General features: G+C 37.0%; 1 protein-coding gene across 3 annotated transcripts in view; it reads left to right on the top strand.

Annotated features, from left to right (window-relative positions):
• TMEM131 (transmembrane protein 131) overlaps positions 1 to 21,081 on the top strand; it is a 236,839-nt gene that overhangs the window by 86,297 nt on the left and 129,461 nt on the right. For all 3 annotated transcript variants that reach the window (XM_055378492.2, XM_004031466.5, XM_055378493.2), the window contains one exon: positions 19,121 to 19,189. In XM_055378492.2, the coding sequence (XP_055234467.1) occupies positions 19,121 to 19,189 (69 nt within the window). The remainder of the gene's footprint in view (positions 1 to 19,120; positions 19,190 to 21,081) is intronic.

Below are 21,081 nucleotides of genomic sequence, written 5' to 3'. Positions count from 1 at the left end.
CATGTTTAAAGTACATCTATGAATGTCTCCAGACTAGCGAAATGCAGACTGCATCAACAAAGAATTTTGCTTTGAGAGAGAAATATAAAATATTCAGACTATTAGGAGGACAATTAAAACTTCTTACCTCATAAATAATGAAAATTCTTTAGTATTCACTATTTTTTCTCTTTTCACTCTTTCATCTCTGCAGTAACATGGCCCTTTTTCCCCATTGTTCTGTCGTTCTCTCTAATGTTATATGCCCTGTTGGGACCTGCCCTGTCTGTGAATCTTGCCCAAATATTTAACACTGGCATGGGTTCTCTCCAAACCACTGCATGTTTAGCCTGATTCCTCCTTGGCTGGACCATCTAAGAACCCTAGAACTCTCTAACCACATCTAGAGTCAAAATAATGGTGAGAAAAACATATATGTTATCTTGTGATTCTTCCTTGATTCTTTATTCCAGCAATTAGGAAATTAGCTGTGGAATTAGACTGCACTACATTTATGAAGATGAGGATGTTCATTTGTGATCAAAATTTGGGCTTTAAGTATTTTCCTAGTATAATGAAGAGTTGACCTCAGTATATAATTATATTCTCATCTCATGCTCTACTTATCTATTATCTACTTCTATCTAAAAGTTACTGGCATAAAATAACCATTTTATGATGCTCTCAAACTCTGTCAGAAATTCAGGCAGGGGACAGCAAAGACAGCTTGTCTCTTCTCCATGATCTGGAGACTCAGCTGGGGAGATTTCAGAGCTGGAAATGACTTGATGGCTGGGAGCTGGAGGCATGTTCATTACATGTTGATGCTAGTTTCTAGCTGGGACCTCAGCTGAGCTCTCAACTAGAATGCCTATATGTAGGCCTCTTTGTGTGGCCTTCACATGGGCTAGTTTGGGCTTCCTCCTAGTATGATGGCTGGACTCCAAGAGTGAATGTCCCAGAGGAAACTAGTGAAAGCTGTATCACCTTAATCTGCCCTTGGAAGTCATAATATTACTTCTGCTGCCATATGCTATTAGTCAGCAAGTCACTTAGATTGGCCTAGATTCAAGATAAGGGTGGGGAGAAAGAGCTCTGTACCTACTGATGACAGGAATATTAGGTTTGTAGACACAATTTACAACTGTCACATTTTACATTTTGTGTGTGTGTGACCAGGATCATGAATTGGGTAAATATTTAATTCAAATTAGTATGCAGATTGGGTATGGGGCTGGGTTAAGCACTAAAACATGTCTTAGTGAGCCCAGGATGCTATAACAAAATACCATAGACTGAGTGGCTTAAACAACAGACATTTATTTCTCACAGTTCTAGAGGCTCAGAAGTCTAGGATCAAGGTCTTGCAGACTTGGGCCTGGCAGACTGTTTTGATGCTGATGAAAGACTGATAACCATATGGACCACTAACATATACCTTAGGTGTCTTGATACCCCCTACAACTAAACCCTGAGAGGCTTACAGCATCCGTTTATAAGACCCTCTTCAAAAGCACTGCTTTCTTTTAGAGTAGATTGCATTTTGTCATTTCATCAACACATATGCTTTATAACCTCATCAGAAGTGGTGTCTCCAATATCCTCCAGAGGTATTTGGATGTGTTTAACAGCCAGAGGATATTGGCAGATCTCATTTTCTACAGGCTTTGTGCTATAGAGGCTTATCTTGAGGAGGGCCGGTGGCATCCAGGTGATGCCTGTTCCTCTACAGAGAATTTAATACATCAATTTTATGTGTTCAGCAATTTAAAGGAAGACATGAACATAATGAGGGAAAATGGAAAGTATAAAAAAGAAACAAATGAAGCCTTTAGAGTTGAAAAATGTTGTTTCTGAAATGAGTATTTCACTGGATAGGATTAAGAACAACCTAGACATTGCAAAAGAAAAGCTTAGTGAGTTTGAAGACAGTGACAGCAGTAATTTAAACTGAAGCACAGGGAGAAAAATGACTAAAAAACAAATAAACCCTTGGTGACCTCTGGTACAGTAGTAGCAAGCAGTCTAACACATGTCTAAGTGAGTTCCTAGGAATTGGGAGAGGGAGGAGCTGTCGAAGAACTTTAATAAACCTGAAGCAAGAGTAACACAGAAAGTCACACCAAGCCAGATAATATTCAAGTTGTCGAAAATCAGTCATAAATAGAGAAACAGCCAGGGAAGAAAACTAAATATAGTAGTTCAAAAGATAGGAATGACTGCTGGTTGTTCATCAAGGACAAATGCCACCCCAAAACCAATGAAATTACATTTTTAAAGTACCAAAAGAAAAAATCGCTAATCTAAAACACTGCATCCAGCAGGAATATCCTTCAAAAAAAATGAAGACATTTTCAGACAAAACTGAGAAAATTTGCAGTAGACTGGCACTTTTAAGAAATGTTACAGGCTAAAGGTAGTTAACCATTTGAGGTGAAAACACGGATCCTACGAAGAACAAAGACCACCAAAAAGGCAAAAATATGTGGAAAAATATAAAAAATGTTTTCTGGTTAACAAAATGTTAATTTCTAACATTTTAAAAACAAAAATGATTGTTTATAACATGTATACATTGCATATGTGATAACAGCACAAAGGACAGGAGGGTTGCATGGAAGAATTGAGTTGTAAGGTTCTTAGATGTTATGTAAAGTAGTACAATATTATTTGAAGTTAAACTGCGGTAATATGAAATAAGCCCCACACGAAACATTAAAATCATTTTAAAAAAAAGAACTATAGCCAATAAACTAGTCACGAAGATAGAATGAAATACTAAATGAATACTCAGTTGATCTAAAAGAAGGCATAAACAGAACAAGAGGAATAAAAAGCAGATGGGAAAAATAGAAAACAAATGGCAATATGGCAGACTTAAACCCAAACATATCAGAAACTGTAGTAAATGAATAATTTCAACACCAATTGTCAGATTATATTTAAAAAGCAAGACCCAAGCATATTTTGTCTACAAGAACTTTAATTTTGTATTTAATATTTTACCTTTTGTTTTGAAATAATTTTAGAGAAAAGATGGAAAAATAGTACAAATAATTCTTATATCTTCTTGACTCAAATTCCTCATTTGTTAATGTTTTTTCATATTTGCTTTATCACTCCTAATCTCGCTTTTTTAACTCTCTCCTTTTCCTTCCCTCCCCATAGCTACCTTTTTATACGTACATGTACATGTATTTATAATTTTTCTGAAGCATTTGAAAATCATTTGTAGACATGATGCTATTTTACCCCTAAATATTTCAGTGTATATTTCTTATAAACATGAACATTGTTTTAGAGATCATCATATACTCATCAAATTAAGGAAATTAAGACTGTCTCATACTGCTGTTTAATCTAGAGGCCTCATTGGAATTTTGTAAATTGTCCCATTAACGTCTTTTATTTTAAAAAATTTGAGGTCCAGGGTTCAGACCCTCATATTTAATTTCCACTTCTCTTTAGTCTCTAATGTAGAACTATTGGTTTGTCTTTCTTACTCTCTTAGAACTTTGACATTTTTGAAGAGTAGATGCTATTTATTTTATAGAATAACCCAGATGGGCCCGGGCACGGTGGCTCACAGCCTGTAATCCTAGCACTTTGAGAAGCTGAGGCGGTGGGTTGCCTGAGTTCAGGAGTTCGAGACCAGCCTGGGCAACACGGTGAAACCCCATCTCTACTAAAATACAAAATGCGCCTGTAATCCCAGCTACTCAGGAGGTTGTGACAGGAGAATTGCTTGAACCCGGGAGGCGGAGGTTGCAGTGAGCCGAGATTGCGCCATTGCACTCCAGCCTGGGCAAGACTCTCTCTCAAAATAAACAAACAAACAAACAAACAAGCCCAGCTAGAGTTTTCTGATATTTACTCATTATTTGATTCAGAATTTGCATTTTTGGTGGAATATTACTGAAGTTTGTGTCTCTCCCAATGCATCCTATCAGGAAGCACTTGGCGTCTCTTTGTTCCATTTTTCTCTTATAATTCATAAGTGTCTTGCAGAGAAGTACTTTGAGACTATGCAAGTACTGTGTTTCACATGAAACTCTTGACTAGTTTTAAAATCTACTGATGATTCTTGCCTGGAATGGTTATTGCACTGGCTGGGTTTTCTAAAAATTCTATCACACTTAATCTATGTTTCTTAGTTGACATTCTGATTGAAGTTAAGATTAAGGTCACAGTTCATTTTTATCCAGGTATTTCACCATCATTTGTGCTGTCATAAAAAAATCGCACGTGCTTAGTTAGGTCTATTCTGTGTCATTTACGTGTCCCCAGCAATCATTGAGCACTTCTTACTTTCTGGTATGTTAGGATGTTCCAGGCTTGTTTTGTAATTTTCTTGCCACAGCCCTGGAACAACCTATTTCTTGAAAGACTCCTGCTTCATTTTAGTGGAAGATAATATTGAAAAATTAATCTTTATGTGCCATGTGTACTCGTTGCTACTGTGATGTATTAGGATTCTCTTAGAGGAACAGAACTGTTAGGATAAATATATAAAGGGGAGTTTATTAAGTATTAATTTACACGATCACAAGGTCCCACAATAGGCTGTCTGCAAGCTGAGGAGCAAGGAGAGCCAGTCTGAGTCCCAAACTGAAGAACTTGGGAGTCCAGCGTTCAAGGGCGAGAACCATCCAGCACAGGAGAAAGATGTAGGCTTGGAGGCTAGGCCCATCTCTCTTTTCATGTTTTCCTGCCTGCTTTATATTTGCTGGAAGCTGATTAGATTGTGCCCACCAGATTAAGGGTGGATCTGCCTTCCCCAGCCCACTGACTCAGATGTTAATCTCTTTTTGGCAACACCCACACAGACACACCCAGGATTAATACTTTGTATCATATCCTTCAATCTAATCAAGTTAACACTCAGTATTAACCATCACAAGTGGTGTCATTATTAGTGAGGTGTCATTATCTCTAGACTCTTAGTAAAAGGAAGAAAATGTTTATGTTTATGTGTATGAATATGTACAGTATACACAAACATATTCCTATTCTTGTATCTGTGTATATTAAAAACCATGAGTTACTGATGCCTCCAATTTTGATACAAAACCAGTGTTCTGTCTATTCTGTTTCTGTCCATTCTCCAACAATGAGAAATCTGGCTTCAGTTATCTGTCTACAGTAAGTGTATTGATTTGTTCAATCCTAGAATACAGATAAATTAGTTTCAAAATTGTTAACTGATACAGCCATAAAAAAAAGAGCACGGTGTTTGTTTAGAGTTCATGTTTTTTCTTTAGTCTGAGTGTATATTGTCAAAATACTGTATTCTAAATTTACATGGGTTATAATGTTCTTCATCTTTCTCTTCATCCTTCTCCCACCCCCACACCCATCTGTGTTGTACATTTTAAATGAAGTTTAGTTTATTTGTTTCTCTCTGTATCCCATTTAGGATTTTTACTCTACTTTAAAAATTTTTTTTTATTATTGCATAATACATGTTGATGGGGTACATGTGATAGTTTGATACATGCGTAGACTGTGTAATGATCAAATCAGGGTGTTTAGGATATGCATCACCTTGAACATTTATCATTTCTTTGTGTTAGGAACATTTCCAATCTTCTCTTCTAGTGACTTTGAAATATACAATATATGGTTGCTAACTATAGTCACTCTGCCCTGCTGTTAAAAACTAGGGCTTATTCCTTCTGTCTGTTAATAACTGTATACTTGAGCCCAGTAGCCTGTCTCTCTTCATCCTCCCTCTCACACCAAAAAGCAAATGCTTCCCAGCCTCTGGTGACTGTCATTTTACTCTTTACCTTCACAAGATAAACTTTTTTAGCTCCCTTCTATAAGTCAGAATATGCAATATTTGCTTTTCAGTGCCTTGCCTATTTCACTTAACATAAACTCCAGTTATGTTGCTGAAAATAACAGGATTTTATTGTTTTTTATGGCTGAATAATATTCCATTGTGTTTAATATATACCTATTTTCTTTGTTCATCCATTGGTGGACACTTAGGTTGATTTCATATCTTTGCTACTGTGAATAGTGCTACGGTAAACATGGGGTTGCAGGTGTATCTTTGAAATACTGATTTCTTTCCCTTTGGATAAATAGCCAGTAGTGGAATTGCTGGGTCAACTCCTATCTCTCACCATATATAAAAATCAACTCAAAATGGATTAAAGACTATTCAGGGTAAATTCCTACAACTTGAATTGTTCAATCAAAAGATAAGTGTAGCTGTAATTTGTATTGTTGAATGTATATGTTTAGAAATGACTAACGGTTATATGAAAAAATGCTCTGCATGGCCAGTCATCAGGAATGCTAATCAAAACAAAGATGCGTTATCATCTCACACCTGTTAGAAAGGCTGTCATCAAAAAGACAAAAGATAACAAATATTGACCAAGAATGTGTAGAAAAGGGAACCCTGGTTCACTGTTGGTGGGAATGTAAATTAGTATAGCTATTATGGAAAACAGTGTGGCAGTTGCTAAAAAAATTAAAAATAGAACTGCTGTGTGATCCAGCAAATTCATAACTAGGTATATATACAAGAGAAATGAAATAATTATGTCAAAGAGATAGCTGCATTCTCATGTTCATTGAAGCATTATTCACAATAGCCAAGACAGGGAGCAATCAACCTAAGTGTTCATCAGTGGACACATGGGTAATGAAAATGTGGGGGTGTATGTGTGTGTGTCTGTGTGGATTCTTAATAGTATTCCACACATATATAGTGGAATACTGTTAAGCCTTAAAAAATAAGGAAATCCTGTCATTTATGACAACATGGTTGAATTTGGAGGACATTATGTTAAATGTGATAAGCCAAGTACAGAAAGATGAATAATGCATGATCTCACTTAAAGGGAGAATATAGAAGCAGAGAGTAGAATGGTGGTTACCAGAGCTTGAGGGTGGGGACCAGGGAGATTCGAGAGATGTTAGTCAAAAGACACAAAATTTCAGTTAGAAGGTGTAAGTTCAGCTTAGCAGTTTTTGGACTTCATGATGGTGCCAAAGCACAGTATATGTTCAGTAGAAACAGTATTTCACATTTTGAATTTTGATCTTTCCTGGGCTAGCTGTACAATACTCTCTTGCAGCTTTCAGTCAGCCACACAATCCAGAGAGTAAACCGACTGATACTCTACCTGTACCATGTTACCAGATGACTTTGCCCAACAGTAGTCTAATGTAAGTGTTCTGAGCATGTTTAAGGGGAGACTAGGCTACCTTAAAAGTAAGTTGGTGTATTAAATACATTTTTGACTTGTGATTTTCAACTTATTATGGATTTATTGGTATGTCACCTCATCATAAGTCAAGAAGCATCTGTATTGTGTACTTGAAAATTGCTGAGAATAGATTTTGTGTTCTTACCATAAAAAATGATAACTATGTGAGGTAATGCATGCATTAGCTCAATGTAGCCATTCTACAATGTGTAAATATTTTAAAATATGTTGTACATCAAAAATATATACAGTTTTCACTTGTCAAATAGGGAAAGGGATAGATATAAAGTTTATGTTTAGGATAAATTCCTGGAAGTGGGGTTGGTGAGTCAAAAGTAAATGCTGACATTGTTTCATTAAGCATTGCCAGATTCTCCTTCAAGGTCTGTGCCACCTTGCATTCCCTCATTGGTGAAAAAAAGTGCCTGTTTCCCACATCCTTTCCAAGAGAATGTGTTACATTTTTTATTTTTGCTGATCTGATAGGTCAGAAATTTTATCACAGTGTAGTTTTAGTTTGTCTTTAATTATGTGTAAGGTTAACCATCTCCTGGTATTTAAGAGCCATGCTTATATTTGTCTCTTGATGTTGTCTGTTCATGTCTGTTCTACCCATTTTTCTATAGTGCTTTTAATTTTTTCTGATTCAGTTAAGAGTTCTTTATATGTTGGAGATATTAGCCCTATTTTGCAAGTGTCTTCTCCTGTTCATCAGTAGTCTTGATTTTGAAGAAATGCACTTCTTCGTAAGTATGCAAGTAGGTTAAATGTAAAAAGACCTAGGAAAACAAGTAAACACTAATCTTTAAAATGCTGGGGTGGTTATGTTACTCTCAGACAAAGTAGACTTTAGGACAGGGAATATTATCAGAGATAAAGAAGGACATTTTACAGTTATGAAGGAGACAGTCCCCCAGGTAGATACAACAATCCCAGATTCTAATATTGGAGCTTTAAAGTACGTGAAGGAAAAAAATGAATAAAACTAAGGGAAGATTTCAACATTCATCTGTTAGTAACTGATAAAATAGATGGAAAATCAGTAAGGGTGTAGATTTGAAGAACACTATTAAGTAACTTGACCTAATAGGTATTTATTAAACACTACATCCACCAAGAGCAGATTATATAGATTATACTCTCTGATTATAGCAAAATTAAATTAGAAATCAGTAACAAAATCCAGATATTTTATAATTAGAAATTAAACCAGAAGCTTTTCAATACTCATGGGTTAAGAAAGAAATCATAAGGGATATTAGAAAATGCTTTGAAAACAAAAGTATAACATATCTTAGTCTGCTTGGGCTAGACTGCCATAACAAAATACCATAAACTGGGTGGCTTAAACAATAGACATTTATTTTCTCACAGTTTGGAATCTGGAAGTCTGAAATCAGGTGTCAGCATAGTCACTTTACACTGAGACCTGTTTTCCTAGCTTGTAGGTGGCAGCCATTCCACTGTGTAACTCACATGCCCTCTTTGTGCACATGTGTGCATGGGGGCTTTCTGGTGTCTCTTTTTGTAAGGATACTAATCCCATTATATTAGGGCCCCCACCATTATAACCTCATTTAACCTTAATTGCCTGCTTATAGACCCTGTCTCCACATAATAGTCATAGTGGGGATTAGGGCTTCAATATGTGAATTTTGGAGGTAGCGGGTCGGGTGGGGGAGAATTCAATTCATAGAACAACATACCAGGTTTTCTGGAATTTAGCCAAAGCAATATTTAAATAGACATTTATAGCTTTAAAAGTTTTTATCAGATAGAAGAAAAATTTTATAATGAACAATTTACATTTCCAGTTTAAGACATAGAGCATCAACTTTAAATAGAAGAAAATAAAGGATATACTAGAAATCAATTAAATAGAAAGTGAAAAAAAATCAATGTAAACAAAAACTGATTCTTTGAATGTAGCTAGATTGGTTAAGAAAGGCAGACAAAAATAATCAGTAATGAAATAGGGGATATCACTACAGATCTTATAAACATTCAAAGAATAAGAGAAATTATGAATCCCTTCATTCTCAAATTCAGCAATTTAGATGAAGTGGTCAAATACTTGAAAGATACAAATTATTAAAACTAACCAAGAGAGAATTAGAAAATGAGTTTTTAAATATCTGTTAAAGACATAGAATTTACAGTTTTAAACCTTTACACAAAGAAAACTGCAGGCTCATATGACTAAACTGGTAAATTCGATCAGACACCTAGTGAAAAATTACTAGTCTTACATAAACGCTTTTAGAAAAGAGGAATAGAATGTCCTTCCTTACACGTTTTATGAGGTGATTATTGCAGGCATTAAAGAAAGCTAGAAGTGACATCTCTTCAAACATATATTCAGAAATCTCTAACAGAATATTAGCAAATCAAATCCAGAAACGTGATAACAGGGTAATGCATCATGGCCAACAGGGGTTTATCCTAGGAATGCAAGATTATTATTTGAAAACAATATAATTTTTCTTGTTAACAAAATTTTAAACGCCTTTCTAATTATTTGAATAGATGTAGAAAAAGCCTGTGACAACATTCAGCATCTGTTCAGCACATTAAGAATAGAGAAGAATGTCTTTAACCTGATAAAGAGTATCTATGGAAAAGTAACAGTTAACATGGTATTAATGGTAAAAGATTGAATGCTTTCTTTCTAAGATTGGGAAAGTGGCAAGGATGTCCACTTTCATCACTTACATTAAACATTGTACTGGATGTGGTAGTCATTACATTAAGACAAGAAACAGAAATAAGAGCCATCAGATTGGAAAGGAAAAACAAAAAGGATTTTGTCTACAAACCATGTGATTGTGTGCATAGAAAGTCCTAAGGAATATACCAAAAAGTAATACAGTCAGTAATCAGAAGTAACTGATTTCTTCATAACAAGTACAAAAATAAAATGTTGTAGAAAAATGTCATTTACAATGGCATAAATCACTGCATACTTTGGGATAAATTTAACAAAAAAAATGTTGAGACCTGTACACTGAAAACTGTAATATAATAGAGTAATTAAAGAACTCCTAGATATATTGAGAAAGATTCCGCGTTCGTGGATTGGAAGACTGTGAAGATGATAATTCTCCCCAGATCAGCTTTAGATTAAGCAATTCCAATAGAAATTTCAACAGACAATTTTTTTTTTTAGAAATCGATAAGCTGCTTTTCAAGATTAGATGGAAAACGTTAAGCATCTAGAATAGACCAAACAAGTTTTAAAAAGAATAAACATCCGAAGATTTAAACTACATGTTTTGAAGATCAAGTTTAAAACTTCTTGTCCAGATGTGTCAAGGTAATTCAATGGCACAAGAATACTCCTTTTCAGCAGGGGTTACAATCCTAGTCTCTGATGAAACAGACTTGAAACCAACAAAGATCAAAAGAGACAAAGAAGGGCATTACATAATGGTAAAGGGATCAATGCAACAAGAAGAGCTAACTATCCTAAATATATATGCACCCAATACAGGAGCACCCAGATTCATAAAGCAAGTTCTTAGAGACCTACAAAGAGACTTAAACTCCCACACAATAATAGTGGGAGACTTTAACACCCACTGCCAATATTAGACAGATCAATGAGACAGAAAATTAACAAGGATATTCAGGACCTGAACTCAGCTCTGGACCAAGCGAACCTGATAGACATCTGCAGAACTCTCCACCCCAAATCAACAGAATATACATTCTTCTCAGCACCAGATCACACTTATTCTAAAATTGACCACATAGTTGGAAGTAAAACACTCCTCAACATATGCAGAATAACAGAAATCATAACAAACAGTTTCTCAGATCACAGTGCAATCAAATTCGAACTCAGGATTAAGAAACTCACTTAAAACTGCACAGCTACATGGAAGTTGAACAACCTGCTCCTGAATGACTACTGGGTAAATAACGAAATGAAGGCAGAAAAAAGATGTTCTTTGAAACCAGTGAGAACGAAGACACAATGTACCAGAATCTCTGGGACACAAAGCAGTGTGCAGAGGGAAATTTATAGCACTAAATGCTCACAAGAGAAAGCAGGAAAGATCTAGAATCGACACCATAACATCAAAATTAAAAGAACTAGAGAAGCAAAAGCAAACAAATTGAAAATCTAGCAGAAGATAAGAAATAACTAAGATCAGAGCAGAACTGAAGGAGACAGAGACACAAAAAACCCTTCAAAAAATCAATGAATCCAGGAGCTGTGTTTTTGAAAAGATCAACAAAATAGATAACTAGCCAGACTAATAAAGAAGAAAAGAGAGAAGAATCAAATCGATGCAATAAAAAATGATAAAGGGGATATCACCATTTATCTGACAGAAATAAAAAACTACCATCAGAGAATACTATAAACACCTCTATGCAAATAAACTAGAAAACCTAGAAGAAATGGATAAATTCTTGGACACATACACCCTCCTAAGTCTAAATCAGGAAGGAGTCGAATCCCTGAATAGACCAATAACAAGTTCTGAAATTGAGGCAGTGATTAATAGCCTACCAACCAAAAAAAGTCCAAGACCAGACAGATTCACAACCAAATTCAACCAGAGGTACGAAGAGGAGCTGGTACCATTCCTTCTGAAACTATTCCAATCAATAGAAAAAGAGAGAATCCTCCTTAACTCATTTTATGAGGCCAACATCGTCTGATCCAAAACCTGGCAGAGACACAACAAAAAAAGAAAATTTCAGGCAAATATCCCTAATGAACATCGATGCGAGAAGCCTCAGTAAAATCTGGCAAACCAAATCCAGCACCACACCAAAAGGCTTATCTACCACGATCAAGTCGGTTTCATCCCTAGGATGCAAGGCTGGTTCAACATACGCAAATCAATAAACGTAATCCATCACATAAACAGAACCAACGACAAAAACCACATGACTATCTCAATAGATGCAGAAAAGGCCTTCGACAAAATTCAACACCCCTTCATGCTAAAAACTGTCAATAAATTAGGTATTGATGGAACATATCTCAAACTAATAAGAGCTATTTATGACAAACCAACAGCGAATATCAAGCTGAATGGGCAAAAACTGGAAGCATTCCCTTTGAAAACTGGCACAAGACAAGGATGCCTTGTCTCACCACCCCTATTCAACACAGTATTGGAAGTTCTGGCCAGGGCAGTCAGGCAAGAGAAAGAAATAAAGAGTATTCAAATAGGAAAGGAGGAAGTCAAGTTGTCTCTGTTTGCAGATGAAATGATAGTATATTTAAAAAACCCCATCATCTCAGCTCAAAATATCCTTAAGCTGATAAGCAACTTCAGCAAAGTCTCAGGATACTTCACTGTGCAAAAATCACAAGCGTTCCTATACACTAATAACAGACAGAGAGCCAAATCATGAGTAACTCCCATTCACAATTGCTACAAAGAGAACAAAATACCTAGGAATCCAACTTACAAGGGATATGAAGGACGTCTTCAAGAAGAACTACAAACCACTGCTCAAGGAAATTAAGAGAGGACACAAACAAATGGAAAAACATTCCATGCTCATGGATAGGAAGAATCAATATCGTGAAAATGACCATACTGCCCAAAGTAATTTATAGATTCAATGCTGTCCCCATCAAGCTACTATTGACTTTTCTTCACAGAATTGAAAAAAACTACTTTAAACTTCATATGGAATGAAAAAAGAACCCACGTAGCCAAGACAACTCTAAGCAAAAATAACAAGGCTAGAGGCATCATGCTACCTGACTTCAAATTATTCTACAAGGCTGCAGTAACCAAAACAGCATGGTACTGGTACCAAAACATACATAAACCAATAGAACAGAAGTGAGGCCTCAGAAATAACACCACACATCTACAACCATCTGATCTTTTGACAAACCTGACAAAAACAAGCAATGGAGAAAGGATTCCCTATTTAATAAATGGTGTGGGGAAAACTGGCTAGCCATATGCAGAAAACTGAAACTGGACCCTTTCATTATACAAAAATTATCTCAAGATGGATTAAAGACTTAAAACGTAAGACCTAAAACCATAAAAATCCTAGAAGAAAACCTAGGCAGTACCATTCAGGACGTAGGCATGGGCAAAGACTTCATATCTAAAACACCAGAAGCAATGGCAGCAAAAGCCAAAATTGACACATGGGATCTAATTAAACTAAAGAGTTTCTGCACAGCAAAAGGCACTATCATCAGAGTGAACAGGCAGCCTACAGAATGGGAGAAAATTTTTGCAATCTATGTGACAAACAGCTAATATCCAGAATCTACAAAGAACTTAAATTTACAAGAAAAAAAAAACCATCAAAAAGTGGGTGAAAGATATGAACAGACGCTTCTCAAAAGAAGACATTTATGCAGCCAACAAACATATGAAAAAAAGCTCATCATCACTGGTCATTAGAGAAATGCAAATCAAAACTACAGTGAGATACCATCTCACGCCAGTTAGAATGGCGATCATTAAAAAGTCAGGAAATGACAGATGCTGGAGAGGATGTGGAGAAATAGGAACGCTTTTACGCTGTTGGTGGGAGTGTAGATTAGTTCAACCATTGTGGAAGACAGTGTGGTGATTCCTCAGGGACCTAGAACTAGAAATACCATTTGACCCAGCAATCCCATTACTGGGTATATACCCAAAGGACTATAAATCATTCTGCTATAAAGACACATGCACACATGTGTTTATTACAGCACTATTCACTATAGCAAAGACTTGGAACCAACCCAAATGTCCATCAGTGATAGAGTGGATAAAGAAAATGTGGCACACATACACCATGGAATACTATGCAGCCATAAAAAGGGTGAGTTCATGCCCTTTGCAGGGACATGGATGAAACTGGAAACCATCATTCTCAGCAAACTAACACAAGAACAGAAAACCAAACACCTCATGTTCTCACTCATAAGTGGGAGTTGAACAATGAGAACACATGGACACAGGGAGGGGAACATCACACGCCTGTCAGGAGTTGGGCGGCTAGGGGAGGGATAGCATTAGGAGAAGTACCTAATACAGGTGATGGGTTGACGGGTGCAGCAAACCACCATGGCACATGTATACGTGTGTAACAACACTTCACGTTCTGCACATGTACCCCAGAATTTAAAGTATATTAAAAAAAGTCTTTTTCAACAAAAGATACTAGGCCTACTGGATATTTACAGAGAAAGGAAAAGTGAACTTTAATCTTTAACTCACACCATCGCCACAATTAACTTAAAACAGACAATAATAAATAGGCTCATGTCTAAAAGTTAAAGGTGTAAAACTTTTAGGATAAAACTAAGCTTTTCATAGAAATATTTGCAAACTGGACAAAGTTTTAAAATACCAAAAACACATACCATAAAAGAAAAAATGAGGCTGGTCACAGTGGCTCACGCCTATAATTCTAACACTTTGGGAGGCTGCAGTGAGAGGATCACTTGAGACTAGGAGTTTGAAACTAGCCTGGGGAACATAGTGACACCCTGTATCTACAAAAAATAATAATAAATTAGCTAGTTGTGGTGGTGTGTGTCTGTAGTCCCAGCTGCTTGGGAGGATGAAGCAAGAGGGTGGCTTGAGCCCAGGAGGTCAAGGCTGCAGTTACCCATGATTGGACCACTAACTGCACTCCAGCATGGGCGACAGAGTGAGACCCTATCTCAAAAAAGAAAAAGTGATCATCATTTCGACCTCATCAGAATTTAAAACTTAGGCTCTTCAAAAGACACCATTAATAAAAGGAAAAGGTAAACCAGGACCAGGGTAAAAATATTTGCAGCACATAACAGAGAACTCTTACAACTGAATAATAAGACAGACATCCCAGTTAAAAAACTTTCCACAGACGTTTACAAAAGAAGATACCTAATTGTACACCAAGTAAATGGAAAGATGGTCAACATTATTCATCATTAGGGAAGTGCAAACTAAAAATGTGTTTATGGGAGAATATATATCATATAGGAGAAGTCATTCATTTCTTTTAAGTCACTGTTTATTTAGCTGGCTCTTTAATAAAAATCGTATTTGAAATCAATTTAAACTGCTGGTGACTTTGATAGTTTTACTGGTTAAGGCACTTCCTTCCCCACCTCTTATTTGTGGCTGTAATGTTTGTGGATCAAGATGCAAAATAGTGGCTCCTAAACGTGAGGGTGCTTAAAAACGCAGGTTTCTGGGGTCCATTCTGCTTACAAGGAATTAGATTCTGGAGGTGGGGCCCCAGAATCTGCATTTCCACAAACATTGTAGGTGTTTATGATGCAGGTACATCACAAACAATTGTTTTAAAAATGCTGGGCCAAAGAGTATCTTTTGTTCAGGTAGTAGTTGATCCTAGGAAAACATTTTAAAATCCGAGAGACCCAAGAAGCCCATATGTTTGATTTGGGAGTTTCCTGCTCAACTTTGACCTGACAGTTCAACAAGCAGTATGACCATTTCCCACAAGATTTCTTGTATCTCTTCAGTTGTTTCCTAGCTTGAAATCAGAAAATAGTCTTCGTTCATCTCCATATAAATAAGATTTTAGTGAAAATTTATAAAACCAATTGTATTGACACTTCAGAACATGTGTAATCATTGCAGAAAGCATAAAATAATGCAATATGCTATCATAGTGTCTCAGATTTTGTTGCTTTGAAATTGTCAAAGGGTGAGCCCAGCACACTGGCATGCTGCATCTGTAGTCCCAGCTACTCAGGAGGCTCTAACACAGGAGTTTGAGACCAGCTTGGGCAACATAACGAGACCCCTGTCTCTCAAAAATAGTAATAATAATAATTTTAAAAATCAGGGAAAAAACTGCAATGATATTAGCAAAGGCTACCACTCTTTATATTGCATCTTCCCTAGTTTGTTTTTCAGTATTACATATTTGCAGACATTTGCTTTCTGTTAATAAAGCACTAAACAGTGCCATGTTAAATAAACGTGAATAGGAACCATTTGAATCAGCTGTGGAGACATGACAGCTGTGTTACTGCATTTTTGGTTTGGTTAACATAGGATTGTACCTGTGTCAACTTGTATCCTACTCACTCGGATATTAAACTGTTCCTTAGATATAGATCTGGTATTGTTTTGAAAATATGCTTTTATTTATGAGGGAATCATATTTGATGTACTGTTTCTTTATCATTCTGTGAGCACTTTGTAAATATCACAGTAACAGTTGCTGGACATCACATCTTTGAAGCATTTTACAGGAGATCTTAGCACAAGACATAAAAAATAAAACTTACCTAAGGATTTGAAAGGAAGAGTCAAATTGTTACTTGCAGATGATTTGTCTACAGTGATCATCCAAGATAGTGCTCATTTTGGCAGCACATATAGCAGCAGTGGAAAATCGTGAGAGAATCCAGACAAACTGTTGGAATTAAACTCACCAAGGTGACTAGGTATAAGATCAGTACGTGAAAATTAGTAACTTTTTAATATGAACAGTATCCATGTATAGTTACTTTATGACATCTCCATCTAGATAAGACATCTAAATTTAAATGTCTAAAACAATGCTCTTGAAAATCTACCTCTTCCCACTTCCAACCCACTCCTCCCATGTCATGACTGTGTATCCAGTGAAAATCTTAGAATGAGTTATCCTTGATCCCTCAAAATCAATCCATCAGCACAACCTGTTTTCTCAAGCTTCCAAATATATTCAGAAACCAGCCACTGCTCGCTACTCTCCCTTGCAGCCACCCTAGATTGTATCTGCCGTCACCAGTTGCCTGGAGCACTCCAGGACTTCCCTGCTTCCCACTGTTGGGCTCCTACAGGAACTTCCTTGGTTCTTCACAAAGTAGCCAGAATTAACTTTATGATATGTGTCAGATCATGCTACTCCTTGCTCAAAAACACTGTAGTTTGTTACACTTTGAATAATCTATACTCCTACAAGGAGACCTGGCTCTTGTACCTCTGAGCTCAGCTCCTACCTCCTACTCCTCCCTCACTGCACAGTGGTCACTTCAGCCTCCTTGTTCAACTCGCCAAATACATTCCTACTTTCTTCCCCTAGATCTCTGTCGTTCAGGTCTTGGCAGCAGTGTCCCTCCTCAGAGAGGCATTTTCGGTTCTAAACACAGCCCCGCCGTGTTTGATTTTTCTTTATACACACATTTTCACCTAATATATTCAACTTTTGTTCCCCCTACTAGGAGGTTAGTGCCATGAGAGCAGGTGCTTTTCTTTATTCCCCACTGTAGCCCCAGCCAATAGACAGTAACTGGCATATAGTACACATTCATACATTTGTATTGAATGGATGGGGTATATACTTTTTTACCCCACCTGGCCACTTTAGACATTTCCATTTGTAATTTGCAGAACAGCCTCTTGGCTCTGTGAGAGAAAAACACTGTATCTTAATTTCCTTTTTCTCCAACATCTAAACAGTCCATGGAATTAATATATAGGAATTATATATTATATATAGGAATATATATTACATTATAGGAATATATATTATATATAGGAATGTAATATTATATAGGAATTAATGACTTATACAGTTATGCCTTATACTTTATTTTTCCTTGATTCGATTAAGATTTATGTAAATTTGAGTTTCATACTAATGAAACTGATGAGCTGAGGAGCATCTCTTGTTTTAAAGGCACCAAAGAATGTTGTTGTTATATAACGTCTAAGAAACAGACAGGGCAGAAAGCAAGAAGGAATAGATGCCAACCCTGTGTTGCAAGGAATTGTGCCTTCATGTCCCGGTGTCTTTAGTTTCGTGCTTTAGTAAAATATAATCTTACTTTTGGTGCTTGCTTTCTTTTTTTGTTTGTCATCTTTTCTGTTCAACATATGCAGAGAGATTCTCAAGCTACACAAAAGAATGTTCTAAATTGGTAGGGCTAAAAACATGTTTGGATTTTATTACCTTCAGCTAAATTATTCCACTACTCAGATTATTTAATCTTTATAGAATTGAATTAAAGCCAAATTTCCTCCATATTATGAATGTCCTTGTCTATTTCTAATTATTTCCTGTATCTCCTAAATCCTGGATATTTCCTCTGACTCCTGAATCCTGAATGAAATTACTATATCATTTCAAAGCTTACGTTACTATGAATTTCAGTGATGATGGAAATAAAGTAGTCTCACAAAATGGGTTTTGCTCTGACATCATTTCCTAGAACAAAAACATCAAAATCTACTATTTTGAAACTTAGTGCCTGACTGAATTTCTGACTTTCTGACTGAATTTCTGACACTTTAGGCATGTGAACCACCACCACTACTCCCCCTACCCCACCAAAAGTCATTTATGTTTTATATCAGCGTTAGGCCCTGATGTTGTCTGAGGTTTGCTATTCAGAAATCTGTTTTATTGAGAAGTTCTGGTATCAGGTGGGTTAGTTAGAAGATGCTACTGAAATATTGAGGCCAGGACATCAGAGATCAGTTCTAGTGTATTCCAAACTCTCAGATGAAATAGATATTTCAATTCTTGGAAATTTGTATCCCAAATTCATTTTTGTTTAGTCCTTTGCCACTCTAGTTACAATCTGATTGTGATTTTTGTCTTCATATATTGTCTGCTAAATGTATGTAGTTGTATTAACTCTTTATTCATCATACATGTATCAAAAAATCCAAGCGACCTATTAAAGTATATCGTTACCAATTATACCAACCAAATAAATTTCAACATTCAGTCTGCCTGAGCATTTTCTATTTTCATATACCTTTGAAGAAGAAAAATACTCCCACTTTTTCATTTTCTAAAACGCAATCTTTATTGGTTTCTGCTAATTTAAAAAGTAACGCACATTTCTGATAGATTGTTAGACCCAATTTTTCTTAAAATGGCATTGTTATGACAAAAGTCAGCTGTCTGAATAGAGTTTGGGGAAACATATATTTTGAAGAATTGCTTCTTAGTTGTTTTCTTTTTATTTACAGTATATCTCTCTACCGGGGGAATTGCAGGCCCATACGATTTGAGCCACCAATGCTGGATTTCCATGAACAGTAAGTTTAAAATTTTTGAACTGTACTTTCCCATTAAACTATTAAATGTATTTTACATGCATTTGTCTTGTCTTTTGCCTGTGTTACATCTATGTGGGAAACTTACATGTTCTAGTCATCAGGAAAACAAATGATACTGAATGCAGTTTGAAAATGGGAAGTAAGTATCTATTAGGAGTCTAACATGTGATATTAACTTTTAAAGCTTGAAAAATACTCGCTTGTTGTAGTCTCTGGTTCAGAGACTCTTTGGAAACAGCAAAGAACTTATAGTTAGCTGTTTTGATTAGCACTTCATTTTTATTTTTACTATTTAAAAATCTTCTTATGAATAAAATATATTCTATTTGTTTAATATATGTGCTTTTAATAGACAAGCTCTTATATATCACCAAATAGTATTATCACCAACCCATAATGGCAGGTAAAAGCAAACGCACAGACAGACATGGTTCATTCACAGAACTCTGCCTTGATGAGCTAAGCAAACCGCTGCACACCCTCCCCCAAGCAGGAGAGACCCCCGGGCCTCTAAGCAGCTAATATACCCAAGGGCCAGCAAAGCAGCTACATACCTGCACTCAGCACCTAAGAAAGAGCCCCACAGTGCACCCCCAAGATATTTCCTTGGCCTGCCCAGTGGCCCTGCACCTGAAATCAGGGCCTGAAAAACAGCCTTGTGGGCAACCACCGGCAGACACACCTCCAGACCAGCTGAGCATCTCTGTGCCTGTGTCAGGCCTAAGAAATAGCCCTGTGGGTCACCACTAGCAAACATGTCCCCAGGCCAGCCAAGCAGCTTTGTGCTCACATCCTGGACCGGAGAAGCAGCTGCATAGGCTGCCACTGGCAGACTCATCCTCGGGCCAGCTGAGCAGACTTGCAACTGTGTCTTGGACCTGAGAAACAGCCCCATAGGGCAGACACACTTCAAGGCCAACTAAACACCCATGTGTCTGCACCCCCACCCTGAGAAACAGCCCCATGGGCCACCCCAAGCCAACAGACACTCAAGCCATCTGAGAAGCCATGAGACTGCATCCCACGCCTGAAAAACAGCCCTGCGGGCCATCCCTGGCAAACATAACTCCCAGTTCAGCTGAGCAGCCTCAGCGGGCTCCTAAATGTCCCTTCTCAGATTCTCCAAAAAGAGTTTTTTCATCTTGCTGAGTCAAAAGGAAGTTTTAACTCTGTGACATAAATCCACACATCAAAAAGCAGTTTCACAGATAGCTAGGCCTGAGAAACAGCCCTTTGGGCTACTCCTGGCAGGCATACACCCACATCATCCAACTAAACACGTGCTTGTGCTCCTGTCCAGAGTAACAGCCCTGTGTTTTAGAGCCAGACCCTAAGTTGGCCAGATTCCAAGCTGCCTGACCCACTGTGTGGATGCACACATCCCTGACCTGAGAAACAGCCTTGTGAGCCCACCCTCAACAAAGCTGCACCACTACCACCACAGACTCTCTCAGCCTAGGCTACTGAGATACTTGCAGACGTCAAGTGTGACTGACAGCTGAGGAAAGTACACAGAGACTACACTACAGTGCCCACCTAGACACAGATGCACCAAAGCCAATGCACCCCACCAATCTGACACTCCAAGACCCATTTATACGAATAAGTCTTTCCCTGTGAAATGTACTCCATAAAATTGGAAGAAATGACTTTTCTACCAGGTGTATAGAAATCAACATGGGGACACATCAAACATAAAAAAGCAAGGAAACATGACGCCTCCAAAGGAAAACAATAATTCTTCAGTAACAGACCCCAATCATAAGAAAATATACTAAATGCTAGAGAAAGAATTCAAAATAATCTTAAAGAATCTCAATGAGATACAGGAAAACTTACAGTTCAGCAAAATCAAGAAAACAATTCATGAT

This window comes from Gorilla gorilla, chromosome 12 (genome assembly GCF_029281585.2).
Source record: "Gorilla gorilla gorilla isolate KB3781 chromosome 12, NHGRI_mGorGor1-v2.1_pri, whole genome shotgun sequence".
Classification (NCBI taxonomy): domain Eukaryota; kingdom Metazoa; phylum Chordata; class Mammalia; order Primates; family Hominidae; genus Gorilla; species Gorilla gorilla.
The sequence above is the reverse complement of the archived record's forward strand: the minus strand, read 5'-3'. Positions and strand labels throughout refer to the sequence as shown.